Here is a 27124-nt window from a genome sequence, read left to right as displayed (position 1 = left end):
GTGTACAGATGGCAATAAAAATCTTTAAATGTAGTTTATTTTGTTGTAATCTGTAGTGGTCTCTCCAATGTTGGTTTGTAATAAGTTGTTTGACCCTTTTCCCTTTTAACTGGTTAGCTAATAAGTTCCCTGTCTTTTCACTGTGCTCATAGTATGTGCCTTTACTTTTTAGTAGCAGATTTTGTGTTTGATAATTGGTCAGGAGGTCAAATTTAGTTTTTAGTTCTAGACATTTATTATATAGTTCTGGTGTTTGGCTCAGTGCATATTGTTGATCGACATCTTGTTTTCTAGAGATCCAATTGCTCCTTCTGGGATTGTCTTTTTTTCTTTGCAGTGAATGCAATAATTTGACATCTCAAGTATGCTTTGAGTGGATCCAAACTACAAGAGGCGAGACATCTGGTGTACAGTTGGTGTCTAGAAAAATTGTTCTTTGTTCTTCAGTATATTTCACAAACGTATGGTCTAAAAGCAAGGTTGACCTGAAACACCAGTGTCCCCTGAACTGGGGAGCATCAGGAAGTTGAAATGACATCACAATGGGGGCGTGATCGGATATGACAATGCTATGATATGTACAAGAACGGACTTGGGGAATGAGTCTTTTGTCAAGGAGAAAGTAGTCTATTCTTGTATGTATGGTGGGCACTGGAGAAGAAGGGGTACTGTTCCATCTTTGGATGAAGGAACCGCCATATGTCCAGAACCCCAAATTCAGATAGGAAGGACTGGATACAGGAAGCAGACCTGCTTACTATCCCCGGCTTGCCAGATGAACGATCAAGAAATGGATCCAACCAGCAGTTAAAGTCCCCTCCTAATATTAAGTAGTGTGTGTCCAAGTCGTGCAGCACAGAGAGAAAATGGTCAAAGAGGTTTACATCATCTAAGTTTGGAGCATAGAGTTCCTTCGGTATTGAGTAGTGAAACTGAGACGATCATAAATCTTCCATTTTTATCGGCAGTAATTTGCTTGGTTGGAAATTTATATGCTTGGTTCCCAGAATGGAGCCCCCCCCTTTGCCTTGACCTGGAATGTTGACTGGAAGTGCTGCCCCGCCCAGCTTGCCATCAGGCTAGAATGATCTTAACAACGCACATGGGTCTCCTGCAAGAAAGCAGTATATGTATTGAGATGTTTAAGATGGGTAAAGACCTTGCTCCTTTTAACTGGGTGATTTAAACCCTCCACTCATATATTATAAATATAAAGGTGAGTAACCATAGAATTGGGCTCTGCAGGGCTGTCCACTGCATCCCTGCTGAAATCAGGGTGCATCCCACTTGGGTGCCAAACTGTTGTGCCTTTCCCAAGCCCCATCCCCAAAAATATTTTCATGAACCCCCAGAACAGAACACAAACTCCCCCTCCCCATACATCCCAGATAACAACTTAAATGAGCAACTGCATCCTCTTCCTACTCCCCAACTATTCTACACAAATACTTCCGCTCTATCTGGCCTCAGTACCATATGTATATAGATGCCACAAAGTAACTATCCTCAATTTTACATGTCTGTCGATTAATAAAAGGGATATCGAAAAAATAAAATATTTTAAATAAGTGAGAAAAAAAAAAAAAAAAAAATATATATATATATATATATATATATCTTTGTAATAGTAGTAGCAATTGTAATAATACCAGCAATGAGAAAAATAATAAAATAGAATTGAATGAAATAAAATAAAATAAAATAAAATAGCAGCAGAAAGAAAAGTTGTTGATATTTAGGTAAAGTGTATTAGTGAATAGTAAATGGATAGATACTCCTATTTATGAGATTAAAGAAAGGAAATATTTGTTCAGCCTTGTATACAATATTAATAGTGAGGACATTCTAATCAACAGTATCAGTACAAAAAGATAAAGAAAACAAAAGAAAAAAAAGAAGAAAGTCTTTCCATAATAAGTCAGAGATCATAAATTATGAGCTGGCGCCGTTAAAATCTGTATATTTCAGACCTCCACTGGAAACACTGCACACATATACAAGTGTGAGCTGGTGAGAGAGTGTGTGGTGTGTCCGCCAAGCCCACAGGGGGCGCATTGTAATCTCCGTTCACCATATAGCGGTCTCTTGGGTGTAAACAAGACGGACGCAGCGTTGTGCTAACGGCTAAGCTAGCTGATAGCTTGTCGTGTGCACTAAAGCAGCGTGGAGCCCACTAGCAAGTCACAATGCACACCCTTCATCAATGCTGTGGAAACCACGATATGCCACGAAACTAGGAACTTCAGAGAAAATAAGACTCTTAATCTGAACTGTGGTTGTTAAATTGTTCGGACAAAACATAATCGAGAATTGGTCCCGATTGTTTACAGTTACTGCTCTTCCTGGTGGGGTGACGTGGTGACGTGGTAACGTGGTGACGTGGTGTCGTGCTGGGTCCTCAGGAATGTCGTGGCGTCCTCCACCGATGTGAAAAATCTTTAATTTTTTATTTCCGTCCATGGTTGTAATCCTCAGCTTGGCAGGGTACAGCAGTGATGGTTTGAATCCTTTCTGGTACAAACCAGCCATAACCTCTCAATATGCCGAGTGCTGTTCCACCACCTTGGGGCAGTAGTCCTCGAAGATAGCCACCGGCCTCCCCTCGTAGGTCAGCTTGGCTCTTGTCCTCCGGGCCTCCTGGACTAGGGCCACTTTGGTTTTGTAGGTGTGGACGCAGGCAATGACGGCTCTCTGACGGTCTGGCTTTGGGGTCAGGTTTAGCTGTGAGAGGTCAGTGCGCACGGTCAATTTCTGGGGGCAAGGGGAGCATCTCATCACCGAGGATATCCACCAGAACTTTAGAGAAGGAAACAGTGGGCTGTGTACCTTCTATGGACTCAGGTGGGCCGATTATCCTGATATTATTACGTCGGCTACGCCACTCTATCGTTTTCGCCTTAAGTTTGTTGTAGCTGTGGTCCATAGCTGCATACTGAGCTTCAAGCGTCTCCATTTGGTCACTGAGCTGGTCTGCATTTGCTTCAAGTGAGGTCAGGCAGTGTCCGTGGTCCGTAACAGTGGTCTGCACGTAGTCCAGTTTCGCCCCTAGCGATGTTATGGCAGTCTTGCATTCGGTAGAGAGGGCTTTTCGATGCTCTTCGAGTAGCGTCGTGAGTGCCGCCATGTTGTCATCGATGGAGACTGAAGCAGGTGAGTCGGTCTTCTTTTTAGTTTGTGTCGCTACCATTTCGTGATTTCTGTCTGAAAAAGCTGTTTTGAGGATAGTTCGCTGGATCAACTCAGCGAAAAGCGGAAAATAGGCGTCAAAGTAAAGTTAGACACAAAACGTATCGGGAGCTGAGGGAAGCACATCTACTCCATTTGCGGCCCGGAGGTCCCTTCCCCCCCAGAGTTCATTTTTGAGCAGCTCTTTAATTCATACAAATTGACTCTGAATAATCCTTCAGATTGCTTTTATTGTTTTCAGAATGTTTTGTGTTTATGTTGTACATTGTTGCTCGTGTTCATGCTTAAGCTGAGAAGTACCATTTTTAAGTTCTAAAGACACCAGCTTTAATGATGCTGAAGTCCCTTTCATTTTTGTTCTTTCATTCTGAATAATATATTCAGCTTGTTTTGTGTCATTTATTTCAGAAATCCTTGTGATATTTTCAGTTTGTGCTTGGCTGACTTTAATAAATTAGTTTAAAAATTACTTTGTGTTTGCGTAAGGTTTGGGTTTGTATAGATAGAACATAATGCTGGCAGACGTTATTGATGTGAATTGATAAAACAGTCAAATTTAGCAAGAGTGTATTATATTCCATAAAACACTGAACTGAAGCTATAAGGGCATTAATGGGAGCATTAAATCATTTTCTTCAAAAAATGTTACTAAAAAGTTACTATTAACAGTCATGCATTACTTTATGGTGTAAGTAATCAACAAATAAATAGAGTTACTTTTTGAATGTAGTAACTAGTAACTGTAAGTAGTTACTATTTTCCAGTACCTAGCACAACACTGATCATCAGTGTGTAGAAAATGTTCCAAAAATTGATTATGAATTAAATTTAAAGTGTTCATTAGTACAAAAGAATCTGTGTTAATCTAACATGCTTACTTGGGTCATACACACACCAGTAAGTCATCAGTGTTGATGAATCCCACTTCTTCTTAGTCAACATGCTTGTGCACTTTTGAGGTCATTTGCCTTCAGAAATGCCTCCAATTAACCAACAATGGCAAAAACATGCTTCTTTTAAATATCTATTATGTCCTCAGCTTTCAATATCTTGAAATAGAGGACAAAAAAAAAGAACTTTTCTGAAACTGAAATGGAGGTCTTGTCAGCGGGGTTGAAGCAAACCAGAAGTATTGATTGGTTCATTGAATGTTGGGATAACAAGAGGGAAAATGCTGCATGGGGTCAGGTAACGGCCACAGTTCATTCTGTTGGATGAGAGGAGAGATCGCCAGCGAAGATTTAAAAAAGAAGTGGTTCAATGTTAAACTTGGTGCACAAAATCCCAGAGTGGACAGGAGTTGGATGTGCAATGGGGTGGCTCTGGTTGTTCTTGTCCCTCGCTCCAATAAGAGGATAATGATGACGTGAATCTATTAATATTTGCTTTGGGAAGCAGCTTGTGATATAAGTACCGCTATTAAAAAAACAAAAAAAACAACTCTGTCTTAGCTGGAAATTGAACTCCAGCCTCCTACGTGACAGACAAGAATTCTACCACTGGATCATCACTTCATATGTGAAAAGGATTCAAGGCTTTTGTAATTAAACTGAGTGATGCAGAACCCACAGAACCTGGCGGAATCCAGCGGAGCCCACAGGCAAAAACAAATGACTTGGCACCTACTAAGAATCCACTCTGTGCTCTCAGCAAACAGATCAGCGCTCACTTTGAATCCTGTTCCCCGGGCAGCGCACGGTTCCCAAATCTTCAAACAGTACAAGATGAGCCACGGCATGTACTTTTCAAATACCTGTCACAGCTGTCTTTTAGAGAACAGTTTTTGCTCTTGCAACAAGTAGAGATTTGGAGTCTCCTCCTGGTGCTGCCTTTATTGGAACATTTCACAAGTTGAGACACAAGTAATTCCTTGATTAAATGATGAACCCAGGATTCTCCTCTGACGTTTGCTGCATTGACAGACAAGGAGTCTGACCAGGACTAATGACACAACATGTTGCTCAGAATTCCAGTGAGCACCATGCTGGCTCTGGGGTTGATTTGTAATATCTGCAAATCGGCTCGCACACCTCGATCGAGGTGCTGAAAATCACATCTGTCACATCAGCAATAAATCTGTCTTCATTCTCAGCCGTGCGGCTTCGTCAACTGAGGGCTCCAGTTCCACACATACTGTAAGACATCACAGGTCCCACAAAGCACCTGAGCTACACTGTCTGATGACACTTTTCTGCTTCAAGCTTCACACACACGCTCATCCAACCATGGAAGCGTACTTAAAATCAAAAATGAAGAAAAACACAGGCACGACTCATATCTACTAAAAAATATATAATATCGCCCATGATTAGAAAAGAATAGAAAGGTCAAAGGTAGCCGTTACAGTCACCTTCAATAAACAATTTACAACTAACTAATCAATTTGTTTGCCAATTCATTTCTTCATTTAGTTCAAATTGCTATTGGTTCCATTGGTGAAACTTCATTGAAAACTGACTAATAAAATTAGGGGCTTCGTGTGCAATTATTTTGAAGTAATCACATTTTAATCAAATCTGAGGACATGTGCTGGATCTGCTGGTTCTTCAGGAGTCTGGCCTAGATTTGATTCTTGCTGAACAGTGATCATGAAGGCGGGAGCTGTTTTTAGGAGCTGCTATCTGAGTGAGTGTCACACTTTTAAATTGGATGCAGCAGCTGCAGAGAGAAGTGAGTGCTGAGGTTACATGTGCTGAGGGCCTACATGTGTTCTGGATCAAGTGCACAGTCTGCACATTCAGGACCTGAAACATGAGAGCTTTCAACACATCTGAAACACAAATCTCCAAATCTCCAAACCACCCTGAGCAAGAGCAGAGTGAGAGCCAGAAGAAGAAGAAGAAGAAGAAGAAGAAGAAGAAGAAGAAGAAGAAGAAGAAGAAGAAGAAGAAGAAGAAGAAGAAGAAGAAGAAGAAGAAGAAGAAGAAGAAGAAGAAGAAGAAGAAGAAGAAGAAGAAGAAGAAGAAGAAGAAGAAGAAGAAGAAGAAGAAGAAGAAGAAGAAGAAGAAGAATTAGTACTTCAGATAAAACAGGTCTGTCTTTTCTCACCAGCTTCTTGCACAATAAAGCTTGATGACTGATGTCCAGATGAGTAATCCCACACCTTTTTCTTTTGGTGCCTTGTTGGACTAATACCATCCAGTCCCGCTGGATTATTACCCGTTTGTCATTAACAACATGATGCTGTGTAAATATCAGACTGAAGAATCCGTGAAGACAAACAATGGATTTGTCAATATTCACAAGCAGAAGGTTCTATGTGTGGTATCCTTTGACATTTGTGAATTCAAAACCTCCAATCCTCTGACATCTTTGTGTTGTATTTTTTCCCTACAGGGCGCTCTTTGTTAACAGCTGATGATGGGTGAAGATACATATAACATATTCAGAGAAGTATTAACTTTTTATGCAAATGTTCATTTTTCTTATATTTCACAAAAAAGAACAATCTCACTCTGACAATGACATTGATCACAAAATAAAGAAGATTGCCTTTGTTTCCTGATGGCATTGACTCCCAGAACATGGTACCTGTACTAGTGGAGGTATACAAGAACATACAGTATCTCGCACCCCTGTTGGGATTATGCATGTGAGTCTCAACCATCTGGTGGCAAGAGGGTTCAGCGACCCCTCCGAAGCCAGACATCAGAAGTGATTGGCCAGTCCTCCGAGGTGCTGCCACCTCAGGAGAGCCCACAAACCATCTTTGCTGGTCACTCTCGTGCTCTCGTCTTCTCCAATCTTGTGACGGAGCAAGAATCCAGGAGCAGAGCTGTGTTAAGTCAATTACTTGTGATTTAGTTCTACTGGTGATGATATCAGGAGTAGTTAGCAACCTGTAAATCATTGTTCTGACTCATGTTTACTCACTTGGTTTGGACATTAATAACTGGTGTTGAGTTATTTTGAGGGGACAGTAATTGTACACAACTACATTATGTAGTACAGTGACAATGATCCATAACTACGCCTGATAGGACCAGACATGTCTCCTCTGTGAACTGTCCACAGATCATTAGACTGGTTTGTCATAGAGGACAAACATGGAGACAACATGTTCTCAGCTGCAACACACAGGAAGAAGTCCTGGTGTGCAGTATCAGGTTAAAGTCTTCAGGCATCGGCAGCAGGATGTTTGAAAGATCTTATATTAATCAGGACAAAGTATAAGATCTAATTCTGACTCCTACCTTGAAGCTGTTCAATCAGAGTCCAGGCCATCCGAGAACCTTGAGCATCAAATATGACATGACCCTGAAAAAGAAGGCATTTTAATATGTGCCTGTTCCCTGCCTCCTCTGTTCTGCCCCCCAGAGTTTCTATACTCACTGAAACTCCTTCGAAGGAGCTGGTGTTCATCGCCCGGTAGATCTCGGCTGTGATGTCTCGGTTGTTGTAGTTGAAATCTTCCAGGCGGTGACCTTTGGCCTTTAGGGGCCCCACAGTCTTGTTGAGGGCCAAGGCCAGAGCCCACACCGCATCGTAGGCCAGGGGGGCCTCCTGGAAGCCCCCGGTCTCCTCTGGATTCTTACCCCCCAGTTTGGACATCAGCTTGGCGAGAAACTCTTGAGAGGTCTGAGGAAAGAGAAGGAGACCAGACTGATCACATGAATGAATGAATGAATGAATGAATGAATGAATGAATGAATGAATGAATGAATGAATGAATGAATGAATGAATGATCACAGCATTACTTTGATATCAGAACATGCTTGTAATGTGGTTCACTCTCAAAGCGAGAACTTGGACTCGAGCAGACTCAATTTGTAAATTACCTGCACTGTGGATTTTTTTGAATCAAAGAAAATTATTCAGTCAGACCATTACACGCATGTGGAGGGTCAAACAGTGATGTTCGCTCTCAGCTGAAAGCAAAAAAAGTCACAATTTCAAGTCTGGGCATTTCTATGTGGAATCAAAAGTTATGTATGTAACTATGGTTCTAAGACCTAAGGCTAGCTCAGTTGGTAGAGCATGAGATTCACAATCTCAGGGTAGTGGGTTCGTGTCCCATGCTGGGCGCCACCTTCCCGTCGGCTCACCCCCTGCAGGAAAGGATCTTAATCTTAAAGTATCTGAGACTGCCACCCCCGCGACCTGGAAACGGATAAGTGGAAGAAAATGGATGGATGGATGGATGGATGGATGGACTACAATTCTATGAATCCCGGATGACAGCTTTAAGCACTGGAGGATCATCCTTGTGCATACGCAGGTAGAGAATATTATAACAACAAAGTCACTTGTGACCTCCTGGTGTATGTAGCCACGTGACACCGGAAGCTCAGTCCCTTATACTTCTCGCGAGCACACGAGGATTCCGAGGGACTGAACACTCTGGCGGTCATCTGGGATTCATAGAACCGCAGTTACATACGTAACTTTCGTTCTTTTTCATCCCTCCAGACCGCCAGAGGCAGTGCTTTAATCATTCGATGACGTATAACAACAAAGTCCCGAGCAATCACCAACTCAGGAAAACACCCACCTCACGACCCAGAAGGGTGCTGTCTCAGAACCGCCTCCAGTGGGTGGGGCACCACCATATTCACTTGGTAGAATCTCGAAAATGTTGTCTGTGACGTCCACGAGGTCCTGGATTACGACCCCACTGGACGCAGCCCATGATGCTGACAAGCTCCTCGTCGAGTGACAGCGTACACCAGCAGGCAGTGTACGTCTCTCTGAGCTATAGGCGTGCTTAATAACTTCCACAACCCAGTGGGAAAAGCGTTGTGTAGCAGGGCCAGACCCGGCGGCGACCCAGCACAGCACACAAACAGGTGATTGGACTTTTGCATACCCACTGTGGTCGATGCGTACACGTCTAGTGCACGGACAGGGCAAAGGGGATCAGCAGAGGCCCGAGTACCAAACCGACCCAACTGGAGCGGTTGAGTATCGCGTGTAGCGGAAAACACCTTGGGGACGAAAGATGCATCCGTCCACAAGGTAACTCCAGAGTCATCTGCTGCCCACCTATGGCAAGAACTACTGACAGATAGGGCTTGCCGTTCACTAACACGTCTACCCGAGGCCATGGCCAAAAGAAATGCCATCTTAAGGGAGAACCATTTCAGTTCAACCTGGTCCAATGGCTCACATGGAGAAGCCCGAAGGGCCTCCAGGACCATGGACAGGTCCTATGATGGAGCCATTGGACGGCTAGGAGGGCGGAGCCTACTGGCACCTTTCAGAAAAAGTGTCACATTTTTGTCACGGCCAACCGAAGCACCTGCATGCCAGCATGAGAGCATGAAATGGCAGCAACATACACCTTTAGTGTGGATGGAGATCGTACTTGGTTAAGAAGCTCCTGTAGGAACTGCAGTATGGAGGCGAGAGGGCAACGTACTGTGTCCAACCCACGTTCCCGGCACCAGTGGTCGAACAGTTTCCACCTGTTTGCATACAATCTCAGTGTTGACAGTGCACGAGCATTTGAGATGGTAAACGCTACGTCCTCACTGTAGACATATAGTACAGTTCTGGGCCAGTTGTGTGCCAGTGCGTCCAGGCTGAGGGAACCGGCCTCGCCTTTGAGGGAAAACCACAGAGGGCAATGCATGGACTTCGTGGAAGCAAAAAGGTCGACTTCTGCCCTGCGAAGGTCTGCCAAACCTGGTCTACCACTGTCAGTTGAAGCCTCCACTCCCTCGGCAATGGTGACTGGAGGGACAGAAAGTCCGCAGCCACATTCTGGCCTCCTGGTATGTGCATGGCTCTCAGACTGGCCAGACGTGGTGCTGCCCACGTCAAGATCTGAGTGGCCAACCTGAATAGGCTCACAGACCTGGTTCCCCCCTGGTGGTTGATGTGAAAAACCACACTGGTGTTGTCGGATCTCACCAAAACATGTCTTCCCCGAAGGTGTATGAGGAATTGTTGTAGTGCCAACTGCACAGCCATCAATTCTAGTACATTGATGTGCTGTAGCCGTTGACATCCGTCAACGTTGACATCCGTTGCATGTTCCCTGAACCATCTGCCCTTGCCACGTTGCTCCCCAGCCTCGGAGAGACGGATCGACATGGACGACCTCCCAACAAGAAGGAAAGGCACCCAGGGGAACCCCTTGCGTGAGGTAGGCTTTCTGTCTCTACTGAGACAGAGACCGCAGGCACAGAGGAGAAACGAGCAGCCTGCTGTGTCTGTGATCGTGATGCCCGGGGTCCAGATGCAACCTGTTGAGCCACATCTGAAATGGGTGAAGCGACAGCAGTCCCAGTGGGACCGCTGTCGACGCTGCCACTAACTTGCCAAGAAGGCGAAGGTATAACACATACGGAAGTGCCCGCCCACGCCGGAACTGTGGGAGCATCTCCAAAATATCCTGGCCCCGCTGAGGTGAAGGGCACGCGAATCCAATACCATCCCAAGAAAGGTGATCACCTGCGCAGGGACCAGATTGCGGCGGCGGAACTGAATGCGGTACCCTTGAGATAGTGTAGTCAATACCCAAGTGTCTGGGATGTGGGCAGCCCAGAGCCTGAGCTGACCCGGGGTGAAAAATCCGACCGCCGGCCCAACAGGTCTCATCTCCATGCGCCCTGGGCTCTGGGGTCCCTGGGGGACCGCTGGTTAGCCAGTCCAGTTCTAGATGCGTGGGGAGGCCGAACAGGACCTTGTGACCTCTGGTCCTGAGCCCTACTGAAGCCCTGCCAAGGAAGTTCAGGAAAAGGATTGGCTGGGGCTGAATACCTCCGTCCAGTGGAAGCTGCCAGAACAGGATGCGACTGGGCTGAATACCTCCGTCAATAAGATGCTGCGGCTCCAGTGCTCACACTGCTGTCTAGTGCGGTTCGCCTGAGCGGTGCGCTTGAGACCCTTGAGGTGGGCGGAGGCGACGGCAACGGCCAAGTCCACGGCGGCGCAGAGGTGGGCGGAGGCGACGTCCAAGTCCACGGCGGCGGAGAGGTGGGCAGAGGCAACGACGGCCCCCCAGACGACCACGACAAGGCGGGCAACGGCGGCCCACATGACGACGAGGTGGGCGACGGAAGCCCGGTGCTACGGCAGCCCAGACGACCACGATGACGTGGTGGGTGGCGGCGACGACGGCCCACACGAGGTGTGCAGCGATGGCCCACACAAGGCGGGCGACGGCAGCTACGGCCCAGACGAAGGGGTGGAGAGGAGGAGTGGGTTCGAGGCTCATGGCTTGCTCCATCCCCTCCCCTGGGGGGCCCTGTGGCGGTGGGGCCGCCCCTGTAAGTGGCCTCCGGAGCAGGGCTGCCTCCGAACGTTGGTTAGGCCGTGGGCCTAAACTTAGCGATGGGGGTATGTGGCGGTGGTTAAGGTGATTAAAGGGGACATATCATGCTAAATCCACTTTTTTAGCCCTTAAATGCATTTTGGTGTATATTTAGAGTGTTTAGAGGTACAGAAAAGTTCAAAGTAGTCTCTTCAGGTGCTCCGTTGATATCTTTATATTCTGTTTTGGTCATATTTTGCGATCGGTTTCGATTTTTCTATTCTCTATTACGTTTTTTGAACAATGACGTCACAGTATTCTCAGCGGAACTGCCAAATTAGGACATCGACATTTCGAGCAATCCGCCATTTTTGTTTCTCGCTGCGATTTTGTAGTCCAACCGAAGTTACGAGAGGATAAGTCGAAATGTTCGGTTGTTGGATGTAGTAACCCACAAGCTTCGTTACACCGTCTCCCAGCATCAGAACCTTTTCCAAGTGCCTGGTTGAGTTTTATTTTTCACAGAAATGTACCCACATCTGTGGGTAAGGTCATTTTTGTGTGCGCGAATCACTTTAAGGACGACTACTTCAGCAACCTCCGCCAGTATAAAGAAGGATTTGCCGAAAGACTTGGTCTGATTGAGCGGTCAGTTCCTTCTATCTATGGAGACGACGAACAGAGCACTTCGGTAAGCTGGATATAACGCTAAAAAGTGTGATGATAAGACGTCCCTGTCATTGTTTTGTTAGCATTAGCAGTTGCTTCATATGTTAGCGCTGTGTGCTCGTTTTAGATTATAATGTAACTTCTGTGTTAAATAGTCGTTGTAATACAGGCAGTATTGTAGTAGTGGGCATGGATGGAGAAGTTAGTGTAAATATAGTAACACACCATTGCGTTACATCCATATGAAGACGTTGTTCTTCAGGTGCATCATGGTCATTTTCATCTGGCTCCGCCGGGTCCGACTCTGGCTCCAACATGTATGGCTGGATGGACAAATCTTCCCTTGTTGACATTTTGTAAATAATGTGTGAATATCAAGTTTCTGCGCCGCTAGATAATTGTATCTGTTCTATCAAACTACAAAGATGGCCGAACAGGGTGGCGTTGAACCGAGTGTGACCTCTGCAACCTGGAGAGGAGGCGGGGTATGAAGTGTCTCATTTGTATTTGAAGAGACAGCCCCAAAACGAGTTGCTCTCAGAAGCACATCAGAAAAGGGGTTGAAAAGGGGGCTGTGGAGCTCTAATAATGAGGAATTCAGACCCAAGCATTGCAGTTCCGCGTTGTATAGACCACAACTGTATGATTTATATGTAAAAAGGAAGGATTTAAAAGCATGATATGTCTCCTTTAAGAGAGGTGATTAAGCCCCTGATGAGAATCAGGTGTGCGGCCTCACCTCTCTGCCCATAAAGGAGGAGCCGCCCAGACATTCGGGGTGACAGGCGGGAGACACACAGTGGAGCTGTGTGTGTGGTGATTTATCCTTTGGTGTTTCTTTAATAAAAAGAACTATGGTTTTGGGAAGCTCTGACTCGGCGTCTCTGTGGGGGAACCCGGCGGTGGCATGCTCGACTGCCACAGTTACTTACAAAGTTAAAATGAAATAACTACAGAAATACAGCTATTTCTTTTAGAAAATTGAAATACAAAGAAATTACAGCTTTCTTTTTTCAAACTTTACTGGACAAGTAAATAAATATCAAATAACATTGAAAAAACTCCAGTCTCGAGTAGCATCGCTCCACTGTACTGGACTGTCAGCACTCATCTATCATCTCTCCACATTATCTTCATATCCAGGAGAAACATGCCCACTTTAATCATCCAGTTTTCTCTAATCTAATAGCTGTCTCAGGCTTTCATGATGCATTTTCTTATTTGCACTGAGCTCTGATGATGAGTTTCTATGTTGTGCCGGCCAATTAGTGCATATTAGACGTGTTAACCAATCGATCTGTTTGTTTTCTGGGGAAGGATCCACAGAGGAGCTGTGTAACAATAGAAGAGGTATTGAAGCCAGACAGTCTCCTCTTTCTTGTTGCCTCCATTTTAGTCATTTAATTAAAGCCTTTTGAAGTGTTTTGTGAAGTATTTTGCAGAATGAGAACATGCAGCAGTGAGCTGTCACCAGGTGACCTTTGTGGTGAAACCAAAACAGACTCACACAAATATTAAGGTTTAAAGAGTAAATTGCAAAAGTCAGAGAGCAGAGGTACTGTTCCTCTGAGTATTGGGACACAAAGCAGTATACCTCTACTACCACACACTCAGTTTCCCTCTGATCAGATCAAAACCAGACACACCTCAGTAATGGGAACAGTCCATCCTTGTGTCAGATACACAGGTTAGGTGTGTGAGAGCTCTAAACCTGCAGCTAAACAGCACTCAGCAAACACGCAGTCATGTTCCAGGACGTGTTAAAGATCTACAGCTGACACTAACACAAGGGATTTGAGAAAAAAAGAACAGATTCCACGGAGGTAGAGTCTCAGAGTTGGCTGAGGTTTGTGTTTGTCTGAAGAAGGTCTGACTTTGGTCTGAAGCCTCTCGGGATTTTAAGCTCATGTTAGAAGTTGTGATTGAATGTCCTTTAAGGCTCTCCATACCTGCTCCTTTTTCTTCATCACTTCATCGAGTAAAATCTTTCTGAAGCACCGCCCAGCAGGGGGTCCGGTTGAATCAATATGAGAGGAACTGTTGGACATGTGGAGAACTGCAGGGATCTGACACCTGCATTAGATTATTTAGAGAGACTAAATTTGGACCTTCTCATTCAACTTCACTTATTTAACAGGAAATCTCTCACAGGAAGTGACGCAGAAGAAGACAGACTTCACACAGACCACAACCTTTAACGTTTGTTTACAAGGGCAATCAAGCACACGGCTGGCAGGCCTAAACCAGCCTGTCAAAGGAGGAAAAGATCTACTTCTGATTAGGAGGATTTCATTTTTCACAATAGTGTACTGTGGATTTAACTTTAACGTTTTAGTTATATGAAATGTTAGAAGACCAAAGATGAGTGAAAGCCAGCCTGCTGATGCTTGCACATTAGCATTAGCATCAAAGCAGTCATGTGATTGTGAACGCCGGCGGACTGAAGGCTATAGACTTCACATTCAGAGAGCAAAATGAAACATACATTCAAGTCAATTGTTGCTTTGTTAAAAATAAGAACATTTAGTGAGGAGCTTTATACAGGAGTCGTTTTGGGAATGGAGTTACACAGTTTATAAATATTTATCACAGATAATTTAATCTAAATCCAAAGTTGTGATTGGCAGGTCGTGGAATCTGTAGATCAGTCAGACATGTGGACTCCTGGAAACTGGGCTGTGAAACTTGTTGAAAAAAACAAACATTTGTTTCATCAAATCAATTTGAGGAGAAACTGATGATGTCCTAAACAACTTACTGTGAGTCCATATAGCCAGCGTGTAATCAAAATTAGTTTTTGTTCTGCTTTGCTGTAAAGTACAACTATATGGAGGGTTTCTTCTTCTTTTGTTGTTATTGATGTCTAAAGGCTCTTCCTAAATATCCATGGTAATTTTAGAATCTGAGCATCCCTTTTTAATATGATTTATTTTCCTAATTAAAAGTACACTAAGAAAGATGTAAGGAGAGTACTGTCCCTTCACCCAGGCAGCCAGCATAAGAGGACAAAGACAAGGACACAGGGACATCAAGTACTAAACTGAAGAAATACAATTCTGTAATAATCAGCATGACAGTATTCACACTAGCAGCAACACAACCAGAACCAGGGTGAAAGAACCATCTAATAAAGCTCTACACTTTTTGAGCAAGTGCCTTCCAATGGTTTAATCTTCCTCAGTCAATAAAATGATGATGTGATGGGAACATTTCGTTTGGAAATCAGAGGCTGAAAGTCCACAGAGACTGAATTCAGCTGTTTGGGACGTATATGTGGGACAGTCTGAGGGATTTTAATCCTCTGGGGATGTTAGTGCAGCATCTGCGTGGGCAGAAAGACCAACCAGCAACATGTCCGGGCTGTTGTTGTGACAGGACCATGGTTTGACGGAGCTGGAATTCATACAGAACATTTCCTTCAAAGCTTTGAACTGAACATCCAGTCCAACATTAAGATGGAGTTCACTCATATTGCGCATTTGTCACTGATGTAACAGCACATGTTCACAAAGATACCAAGGTGGGTGGCAGCCCTGCAAGGCACCCAGCCATCCACTGGGAGCAGTTCGGGGTTCAGCGTCTTGCTCAAGTACAATTCGTCATATGGGGGATCAAACCTGCAACATTCTGAATGAGCAACAAGCCAGTCTAGAAGCTGAGCCCTAGCTGCTCTGGTGGTAGAAGTGTTCTTGTTGTTTCTCATTGTTTGTCATTAGAACTTCCTCCTGCAGCCTGCAGCGAGCCGGGACTCACCAGATTGGAGGCTCCACGCACCGTCTCCGGGTTCAGCATGACGATTTCCGTGGTCACGTGACCCTCCACTGCCTCGGTCATCTGCTCCACAGTGCAGTTGATAGAGGGGTCTTTGATCTTGAACCAGTTGTCTGCATACCAGCCGATTAGGAACCACACATATTTCTTCCCATACAGCTTCTCCTTGTACACCTGCAGAACCAAAACGGACTGGTGAGAACCGGATGGAGAACACATGAGCCACATGAGCTTCGAACACATTTAAAACCCTGACATGGCAGTTTGAGCCTTTCAGTTTGCTAACTTCTGTTGGGAGAACAATAAGGAGAGGCAAACACCTTAATGGACCCTGAAGCAGGATTTAACTTAAACGGTGCTGACACAGAGGACAAAGGTGGATTCACTTTAACATATGGTAGCTGAGCTGCTAGAGGGCCTTAGGGTTGAAGGTTCAAAACCTTTCTTCACATGTCAGCGTGCTGAAGTGGCTCCCAGTGAGCACCATGAAGCTCTGTGTTAAGCACTGATGTGTGTGTGTGTGTGTGAGTAATGATATGAAATTATTCTAGTCCGAAACATGCAGCTCTGCAACCACATGTGGATCTACAGCCCCTCTAGTGACTCTACATCCCCTCTAGTGACTCTACATCCCCTCTAGTGGCTCTACAGCTCCTCTAGTGACTACATCCCCTTTAGTGACTCTAGAGCTCCTCCAGTGACTCTACATCCCCTCTAGTGACTCTACAGCTCCTCCAGTGACTCTACATCCCTCTAGTGGCTCTACAGCTCCTCTAGTGACTCTACATCCCCTCTAGTGGCTCTGCAGCTCCTCTAGTGACTCTACATCCCCTTTAGTGACTCTAGAGCTTCTCCAGTGACTCTACATCCCCTCTAGTGACTCTACAGCTCCTCCAGTGACTCTACATCCCTCTAGTGGCTCTACAGCTCCTCTAGTGACTCTACATCCCCTCCAGTGGCTCTGCAGCTCCTCTAGTGACTCTACATCCCCTTTAGTGACTCTACAGCTCCTCCAGTGACTCTATATCCCCTCTAGTGACTCTACAGCTCCTGTCATGGCTCTACTGCTTGTCCAGTGGCTGTACAGCTCCTCCAGTGACTCTACAGCTCCTCCAGTGACTCTACATCCTCTCTAGTGACTCTACAGCTCTTCTCATGGCTCTACTGCTTGTCCGGTGACTCTACAGCTCCTCCAGTGACTCTACAGCTCCTCTCGTGGCTCTACAGCTCCTCTAATGACTCTACGGCTCCTTTCGTGACTCGACAGCTCCTCTAGTGGCTTTACAGCCCATCTCGTGGCTCTACAGCTTCTCCAGTGACTCTACAGCGGCTCTAGTGGCTCTACAGCCCCTCTAGTGACTCTACAGATACTCTGTAGTGATTCCATACAGCTTTCACTAAATTATCTGGAAAAAATAAATAATTCATAACATTTAAATGTTGTTGATAATTCACACCAGGTTAAATGACCTGTTTCCTCAAAACCCAAATTGACGGTTCCAGACAAATTCCATGTTATTGAATTGGGTAAAAGACCTTTTTTTGGTCAAATAAGCAGAACTCCAGAGAAGAACAAGTATAAATGTGGTTATTCAAGTGATTTGAAATAAATCTGATTAAAGTCCTGACTGTGTTCACACAGTGGGCCACATCTCTGCCAGCAGACAAGGAGGAGACCTCACCTCACAGAAGACCTTCCTGGCCTCGGTCTCGTAGAACAGGCCCACAATGATTCGGGCATCTTGGCGCTTGGAGGTGAGAAACAGCAGAGTTACACATGAGGTGTACATAGAAGAACATAGAACATAGAACGTAGAAAGCAGGAGAGCTGAACCTTCCTCTGCACCACACAGAGAAAATCAGTGACATTCATTTAACTTAATAAACTTCAAATTCAACTGAACACAACAGTTCCACACTGTCATAGTGCGTGCGTGCGTGCGTGCGTGCGTGCGTGCGTGTGTGTGTGTAGCTCATTTAGAGTCTGACCTTCACCAACCAGCACACTGAAGATGGAGCAATATTCACTGAACCCAGAAGCCTGATCACTTTGACTTCCACAAACAAACATTTTATTAATGATGCGAGGAGAAAGTACCTGTAGTACCTGTAGCAGTACATATTGTGTTTGTTCCTGGATTATTTGCTCATGATACCGTCATGTTCACGTACAGAAGACAGTTTGGATGTTTCTCTGATGGGCTCTTTAACATAAATCCTCCAGTAAAGAAGAAGAATCCTCTTCAGAAACTCCCCTGTCACCACCAGGCACTGCAGCTGGGCCAGCTACCAATGAGCTGCTTTAGAAACAGACTTTATGTGTGCAGAACATGAATCTCAGGGTGTTTCATTACACGTGAGAGGCAGTGATACTTTGGCTGCTGAGTCTGACTCCATCAACAATCTGTGCTCTACTTTCCTCCAAGAGCTCACACTGCAAAACACATTTCTTTCAGCTGGACTGATCAATATTTTGTGAGCAGACCTGAGTGAATGGAACTACACATCAGTAACATCGGGCAGCAGAACACAGTGTTTGTTTGTGGACTTCCTGTGGAGGAAGGTGACGGTTGCTACTGATTTCATCTGAGTCTCATGTTGCCGCTCAATATTTCAACATGTTCAGAGGCTTTAATGTCTTTCATCACGCTGAGTAAAATAAAGTACTCTGCTTCTTTTCGATCCAATGCAAAACTGACTAAAAAGACATGGCCTGGAATTGTCTGCTGTTTGTATTTTGTTGAGCTCAGCAAACAGGTTGTGATGCTCTGTTTTCACTGGTTAGCATTAGCATCAGAGCTACACAGTGACGACTGTTGGAGGTTGCAAACTGCCACACAGGACATGATTTGCGGGGTATTTATATGTATTTTGCACCAGGAGGCAACATTAAATATAGGAGAATGTTGAAATTGTACTTTTCTTTCTTTTCTTTTTTAATTTTGAACCTGTTAAGGTTTTCCAAATTGACATTGATTGAATGTAAACTTTTTAATAATTTAAAAACTAAAAAAGTTTGAGCGGCAAAAAAGTATTCTTGTACTGGCGTTTCACTGACGATTGAGTTGTATTAATTTCTGGCTCAGCCCTGCTGTTAAACAGAGTAGATTTGTTGCGCAGTTCCTGATGGAACTCTGGGAGCTGGACATGCTCAGTGACCTCTGACCTTCATGTTCTCGACACTGACGTGACTATGGGCGGTCGGTGCAGGAGTCAGTGTTCATACGGGTTCTCCACAGACACCGATCCAGACGCTGCCTGACAGGATGTGACTGGCCGCTGCTGTTTCTAGGAATGAGCGGTTTCTGGTACCTTGAGGTTTTTGACAGCCACAGCAGGGTCGGTGAGAAAACTCTGACGAACGCTGATTTCAATCCCAGCCTCCTTCACTCGCTCCTCCAGATCATCCAGAGTCTATAACAAACACAGAAACGCAGTCACAACGTGGCTCAGGAGACAACAGGTTCAGCAAAGTTAACTGAACACAATTACGAGACTTACTGATGTAAAAACCTCCGTCGTCTGCTGAATGGTGGCAATCTTAGTCCACTTCCACTTCTGGAAGAGCTGCACTCTGGTGGGATTGTGCAGCGTGGCCGATGGGTGGGTGCGGAAGAAGGTGGGAAAGCGCTGGCGGTTGGACAGAGCTGGAGAGCTGGAGCCATACGACAGCTGAGACACAGGAGACAGAAAGAGCTGCAATCCCACAACTACAGCAACAGGTGACCATCATCAGCCTCAGAGTTAACTTCCTGCTGCCTTCGCCCCACATGTCCATACGATGCTGCACCAACCATCCGATGAAGAATCAGAGGGGCTGGATCTGATCCCACCTCTCACCTTCGCTTTCACAGTTTAAACTTCTGCACTGTGTCCATTTTATTGCCTTACTGTTGTGGACCTTGAATTGTTCTGGATCGGAGAGACATTTTATCTCAGGCACTCCGGTGGTCATCAATAGTTCAGGCAATAACCAGGAGAGCAGCTGACCGATTGGGTGGGTCCCTCCTATCTCCTTTCCTATCCACTTTTCCTTAACACGTGGTGTTTAAGTGTTAAATTGGTGGCTATGCATTGGAATCCTCACAAAGCTAAGGAAAGGAGGCTCAATGCTTCCTTTAGAACCCCATTTAGCCTAGGAAACACTGATGCTTCCTTTAAAGACTGTAAAGTCATCAAAAAGTATAATTTCCTGAGTTTTCTGAAATTAATCTTCAAATGCAGCACCAGAGCCACTCTCTGGTTCTGTCCAAAAACAGGACAGCAGCAGAGTCACCAGGAGCTCGCTGAATAACAACTGTGAAATACACCACCGAAAAACCACATTCAGAGAAAAGACATTCTCAATAACAGGTAGTCACACCTGGAAGGCAACGCCAAACAAATTAAAAATGATAACAGATCCCAAACTATTCACCTCAAAGGTTAAAGACTGGCTGAAAACAAGACAAGACTGTACCCACTTATGAAATACTACTATGTCTACAGGGAAGGAGGGACTGTGTCGTACTGTAGTGAAGGAGGGAGGGATGGAGGGAATGTGTTTTACTGTAGTGAAGGAGGGAGGGATGGTCAGAAGGAGGGGGAAATGTGTTTTACTGTAGTGAAGGAGGGAAGGAGGGAGAGAGGGACTGTGTTTTACTGTAGTGAAGGAGGGAGGGATGGTGGGAGGGAGGGGGGGGGGGATGTGTTTTACTGTAGTGAAGGAGGGAAGGAGGGAGAGAGGGACTGTGTTTTACTGAAGTGAAGGAAGGAAGGAAGGATGGTGGGAGGGAGGGGGAAATGTGTTTTACTGTAGTGAAGGAGGGAGGGATGGTCGGAAGGAGGGGGAAATGTGTTTTACTGTAGTGAAGGAGGGAAGGAGGGAGAGAGGGACTGTGTTTTACTGTAGTGAAGGAGGGAGGGATGGTGGGAGGGAGGGGGAAATGTGTTTTACTGTAGTGAAGGAGGGAGAGAGGGACTGTGTTTTACTGAAGTGAAGGAAGGAAGGATGGTGGGAGGGAGCGGGAAATGTGTTTTACTGTAGTGAGGGAGGGAATGTGTTTTACTGCAGTGAAGGAGGGGGGGATGGTGGGAGGGACTGTGTTTTACTGAAGTGAAGGAGGGAGGGATGGTGGGAGGGAGGGGGAAATGTGTTTTACTGTAGTGAGGGAGGGAGGGAGGGAATGTGTTTTACTTTAGTTAAATAGGGAGGGAGGAAGAGAGGGAGGGAGGGAGGAAGGGATGGACTGTGTTTTACTGTAGTGAATGAGAGAGGGAGGGAGGGAGGGAGGGAGGGAGGAAGGGAGGGACTGTGTTTTACTGTAGTGAAGGAGGGAGGGAGGGAGGGAATGTGTTTCACTGTAGTGAATGAGGGAGGGAGGGAATGTGTTTTATGATAACAGGTTATTGGGAATCAGATATTTACTATGTGTATTCTGTGTATTTCTGCTTGTCTGATGTATCTTGGTGTTGAATGTACTGTTGTTTCCTATTTTACACTCTGAAAAGCTCTTCCAGGGACCAGAGTTGCAAATTAGTGTCGAGCTACATACTCTATGTGCACATCAGATTTTATCTCTGTATATTGCACTGTCCCTGATAAATAAAATAGAAATTAAAAAATTTTAAGAACACTAATGCTTCCTTTAGAACCTCCTTCAGCCTAGGAACCACTGATGCTTCCTTTAGAACCTCCTTTAGCCTAGGAACCACTGACGTCCGCTGAAGTCCAGTTTTAGAGCAGCCTGTTCTCACTCTGATTGGTTCTTTATTCACCTGCCAGCCGTTTCCCTTTAGTTCCTCTTTTCCTTTGATTGACATTGAAACCTGAGATATTTGAGACGATACCAGAGGTTAGAACCTCAGAGGAACGTGGTGCAAATGTGGTTAAAATAACCCAGTTTTGAAGAACTGGGCCGTGAACTTGAACCTTTTAACTCCTCAGAACTCCTTAAACACTGATAAACGTTGCTGCACAATAACAACAAGCTGCTGTCCCAACTTTTTAATGACACGTTCCTGTCATCCAACTTAAATTGGGCAGATATTAAAAATACAATAAATAATGAGGATTGATGAGCATGGGAACTTCTAAAGATGTACACGTGAACTACACTTTTTCTAAATTGAAAGTTTTGTTCATGAAGTTCTTCATAAGATGATTGAAACATTTAGAGTGTGAGAGAACCAGTTTCCCCTCCTGCTGGTTTCCTCCGATCGCTGTGAAGCAGTAAATGAGACAAACTGGGACACGGATTGACTCGGGATGTGCAGCAAAAGCTCTTTAAAACACGAAGGTAGCTGGGTATGAAAAATGAAGGAATGGATGTGGAGCAGTTTTTTCAGTGTCAGTGCAGTTTCCCAGTTCTGACCTGCAGACAGTCACACTACTGTGTAAGGGATCTTCCTCCTGGACGCCTCCAGCTCGATTACAACTTTAAAGTGTCCATCATGTACTTCTTCACTGATCTGAAAGTGCAGCTTTAACATTTGTGACTCTCAGCAAACAATGAGTTCACGTCACCTGGTCAGGTCGTCCATGAGCAGGTGTTGTTCAGGTGGATGAAAGCGGTACTGCACATGATTGATTAGAGTTAGTTCTTTGAAGGTAGTGAAGATATTTCACTAGTTACTGCAGATACAAAGGGACTCGTCACTTGGGAGGATGCCTCTTGCATTCCTTTAGTTATCTTAGTTAGTGGGAGGAAAACAGAGAAACTAAACACTATTGAAGCTGATGTTCAGGATGAATCAGACACTGGTGAAACAGTAATAGTGATGTCTGTAGTTCATGATACGGTGTTGCTTCATGAATTTGTTTTATCTGTCAAACTTGCCCATCAAAGTCAATGGGCTGACCTCTACATCTGGTTGGTTCCCCTGCACATCCAGTCAGTACAGATCGATCCCAGACAACAGACTGATGCAGAGCTGGAGAACATATTCCGATACACTGGGTGGCGCTAGATGTTAAAGTCTGGTCCTGACACACAGTGAAACTCCAGGCTCATCTTGTTTCCACCCCACAGGTGTAGAGGTTAGGCTTAGGTCTTGTCATTGTTGTTATTATTATTATTGTTATTATTATTATCATCTTCTTCACACCTTGGGGGTCCTGTGGCAGACGTTCTGGTGGCCCACCTTGGACCGCGACACCAGGAGGTTCATGGCAGCCTGCACAACCAAGCTCAGTTCTCCTGTAACCTCTGCTGATTCCAAGCCGTCCCTGGTCCTGCATTGCAGTCGACTTTGTCACAGTAGAGTTTCAAAGTTAATTAAACTAGAGGTTGTTCACGAATACAAGACCGTTCCGATAAAGGGAGGTGTGCCATATGCTTGGGGTTGGCACTGGTGGGTTTTCTGCTCACCCTTTGTCTCTCTCTCTCTCTCTCTCTCTCTCTCTCTCTCTCTCTCTCTCTCTCTCTCTCTCTCTCTCTCTCTCTCTCTCTCTCTCTCTCTCTCGTTTTGTTTTGCTTGATTCTTATGTGCCATACCTTGGTTTTATTTACAGTATTTATTACAAATGTTATAAAACAAGCTGAATTAGATGAATAGGATACTGAAGTTTGTTAGTTTTAATGTCAATGGTTTGAATGGGCCAGTTAAAAGAAAAATTATTTTAACATATTAAAGAAAGTTAAAGGTTGACATAGCTTTTATCCAAGAAACTCGCCTCACTATGCAAGAACATAAAAAGTTAAAAAGGGAATAATGGGTAGTGCAGGTGAGATCTTCTTCTTTCAATTCAAAAGCCCGAGGCGTGGCCATTCTAGTGAACAAAAACATACCTTTGGAAGTTATTGATTCTACTATTGACCCTTCGGGACGATATGTCTTTGTTTATTGTAGAATATTCTCAGAAGAATGGTCACTCCTAAATGTATATGCACCAAACTAGGATGATGAACAGTTCATGCAAAGTATTTTTCTAAAAATTGCAGGTGGAAAACAAAGTGTATTATTAGGGAACGACTTCAACTTTTGTATTTATCCTGTTCAGGACAAATCTTCCAAAATAATCACCAGATCAAAAGCAGCTAAGACAACTCAGACGTTTATGAAAGAGCTGAACTTACATCCTCAGACTCGGGATTACTTCTTCTATTCATGTCCTCATAACTCCAACACCAGAATTCATTTATTTATATTATCTGCTCAGTTATTTCATAGGGTATTGGAATCTGAATATCTGTCCAGAATTTTGTCTGACCATTCGCCATTAACGATGTCCATCATGTTTCCTGATGTACCCAGGAGACACTATAGGTGGCGCTTAAACCCCACGCTTTTCCAAAGTGCTGAATTTTGGACATTTATCAGATTAAGTTTTTCTGTGAAACAAATTGTGCTTCCTCTCCCAATTGTTTTATTTATGGGATACTTTGAAAGCCTATTTAAGTGGACAAATAATTTCTTATATAAAGGGTCTAAAAAGACATTTTAGATTTGGAGAAAAATTTCCAAAGAAATGGTTCAAATGACATTTACCAATCTTTAGTTCAGAAAAAACTCCAGTACAACACGTTAAACACTTAGAAAACTTGAAAGAGATAATTTGAAAACTAAACAAAAGTATTATGAGTTGGGAAAGAAAACACCAACTTCTGTCATGGTAACTGAAGGCTGAGGAGAGCAGCAGGACTATTAATGCAGGGGATGGTTACATAAATAACCCAACAATAATTAACAACACATTTAAAGATGTCTATTCCAGTCTATATAAATCAGATCTTCCAGATAATGCATTGACGATTTTCTATCCACAATTGAATATCAAAAATAATTAATGATGACCGAAACAATCTTGACCTCCCTTTTACTCAACAAGGCTTTATGTTCACTCCCATCTAATAAAGCCCCAGGAGAGGATGGTTTCCCCCCGCAATTTTATAAAGAATTTAAAGATTTACCCCTCCCTTTAATTACACACGTTATAGATTTACCAGCCAAAATGCATACATTACCTGAATCTTTTACAACTGCCATAATCACAGTTATACAGAAGAAAAATAAAGATCCTTTGAAATGCGCCTCTGACCGGCCTATATCCTTATTGAACACATTATAAATTCATTTCTAAATTGTTAGCAAATAGACTAGGTGATATATTGCCAAACATAATTAACCCAGATCAAAGTGGTTTTATCCAGAAACGCACATCTAATACCTTATGCAGGCTCTTCTCTTCTCTTATTTTCTTATTTCTCTTCAACATAATCCATTTGGCAAAGGCAAGGTCGGATCCAACTGTAGCTGTAGCGTTAGATGCTGAGAAGGCCTTTGACAGGCTGGAATGGCCCTACTTATTTAAGGTATTGGCAAAATCTGGTTTAGGACAAAATTTTATCGATTGGGTAAGAACTTTATATTACAATCCCAAATCAAGGATTACCACTAATGGACAAATGTCCTCCACATTTACGCTGAATAGGTCGTCCCGCCAGGGCTGCCCGTTTTCGCCAGGTCTTTTTTTATTCTCATTTATTCTTTACTAAAACCAAGAACGAATAAATCTCTTGGAATGCCGGCCAAGAAAGCTGTTGAAAAGGATGACGTCATCGCTAAGGCTAAGGCTAGCTCTGGCTTAGCGATAGACGCGATATCTGCACAGTGAAGAGCTAGCAGCTGAGTTTCAGGCATCACTCGCTGGGATTCAGGCCAAACTAGACCAGACAAAGCTTTTGGCGGACGACCATGACCAACGTGTCTCCTCTCTTGAGCTCACCTCAGACGACTTTAGCCAGCGTATCCTCCATCTTGAAACTGCCTACTCCGCTCTCCGCGAGGAAAACATCAAGCTCATGGCAAAAGTTACCGAACTGGAGAACCGCAGCAGGCGGTCAAACATATGTATTATTGGCTTGCCTGAGTCCAGCGAGACGGGTCGTCCACATGACTTTTTTCCTCAGCTACTTCAAGACGTGATCAGGAAAGACTTGCTGCCCTGCCCGCCGGAAATTGACAGAGCCCACCGCATACTGATCCCCACGCCGGGTCCAGGGCAGCGCCCACGGCCCGTCATCCTCTGCCTGCACCGGTACCACACGAAGGAGCTGGGGCCACATTTATAAAGCTTGCTTATGCACAAAACGGGTCCTGAAAGATGCGTACGCCACTTCCCACACAAAGTTTGTGTTTTAAAAAAATTAACTTTGCGGGAGAATATGCGTACTGGTACGTAAACTTTGAACCTTCCACACGCATATTTTGGAGACGGGGAACCTGCAGCGCTGATTGTGAGGTGGAGAATTGAAGCCAGATTCATCTCATATATTTAATATCTTCAAATATCAGACTTACAGATCCACGTAATCATAAACAGCCGAGCTGCAGAGTTCTAGATGTTTCTTTAGTGGAACATTAATACTGAATCAGCAGCTCTATGTTCACATGTCAAACGTTCATCTTCCAATGAAACAGAGCGGTGGATAGAACTGATTGATTATCAATGGTGACAAAGTGAGTAACAATCAGTCTCATTTCAGAGGAAACACATAAATAGTGCGGTGACAGCCGTGTGTAAAGCTGCAGTGTCGGGAGAGCACACTGACTGGCTGTTGATGGGGACGTCTGTTCAATTCCAGCTGCTTTTATTAGGATTTACAGTTTTAACGTACAAATATACTAAACTGTATGTGCACTGTAATAACAAATGTGAATCTCTGGGAAAGTCTCATGCAAAAAACAAACTGCAATTGAGATGATTTACCAATGGTTACATGTGGAATAAAGAAATGATAGATTTTACATTGCTTATTTTATCATTATACATATGTGATACGTGATACAGTTCAGTACATTTCTACCTTATGACTGTAAATCCTGATAAAAGCCTCTCGCGGTACAGTCATCCGCTCGGGACGCACTGGGGCAGCAGACAGAACAACCTCCTTGTCACCCTCCACCTCCACCTCTGGAGTGACTGAGGATAAAACACAAAGTCCACTGAGCCTTTTTACAGTCCCTATTCAAATATTTAATTCATACATTTAATTATCAGATGAAACTGAACTTTATCGGTCTGCTGTGTCTCCACCAAAATGTCTCCTTCCTCTCCGACACCCTGACACACCCTGGCCGTCACTAGCGTGAGGACTGTTTTGGGGTCCAGCAGTGGGCTGGGGTGCTGACGCCCATGGTGTCACTCTCCTCTGGCCTCCACCTACACATCAGATTCTTCTTCTCCACCTCTGTGGATCTCACACTATTTCCAGCGGTGACGACGAGCTGCTGATGGTTTTTTTCTACTTTTGTTAGTGATTCCACTACTGTGACATCAAATAATATCATTCTCCTGACCTCCACCTCCTCCTGACCTC

General features: G+C 44.4%; 1 protein-coding gene across 1 annotated transcript in view; it reads right to left on the bottom strand.

Moving 5' to 3' along the window:
- Positions 1-27124, bottom strand: part of gabbr1b (gamma-aminobutyric acid (GABA) B receptor, 1b) — a gene marked incomplete at its 3' end in the record, with an annotated part of 148917 nt that overhangs the window by 79125 nt on the left and 42668 nt on the right. Inside the window, exons 3-8 of the mRNA XM_080485024.1 lie at positions 19326-19496; positions 19137-19238; positions 17507-17572; positions 15807-15998; positions 7519-7764; positions 7380-7443 (exon numbers count right to left, since the gene is read on the bottom strand). Of these exons, the coding sequence (XP_080341150.1) occupies positions 7380-7443; positions 7519-7764; positions 15807-15998; positions 17507-17572; positions 19137-19238; positions 19326-19496 (841 nt within the window). The remainder of the gene's footprint in view (positions 1-7379; positions 7444-7518; positions 7765-15806; positions 15999-17506; positions 17573-19136; positions 19239-19325; positions 19497-27124) is intronic.

This window comes from Lipophrys pholis, assembly GCF_963383615.2.
Source record: "Lipophrys pholis genome assembly, chromosome: 17".
NCBI classification, from domain to species: Eukaryota; Metazoa; Chordata; class Actinopteri; order Blenniiformes; family Blenniidae; genus Lipophrys; species Lipophrys pholis.
The sequence above is the reverse complement of the archived record's forward strand: the minus strand, read 5'-3'. Positions and strand labels throughout refer to the sequence as shown.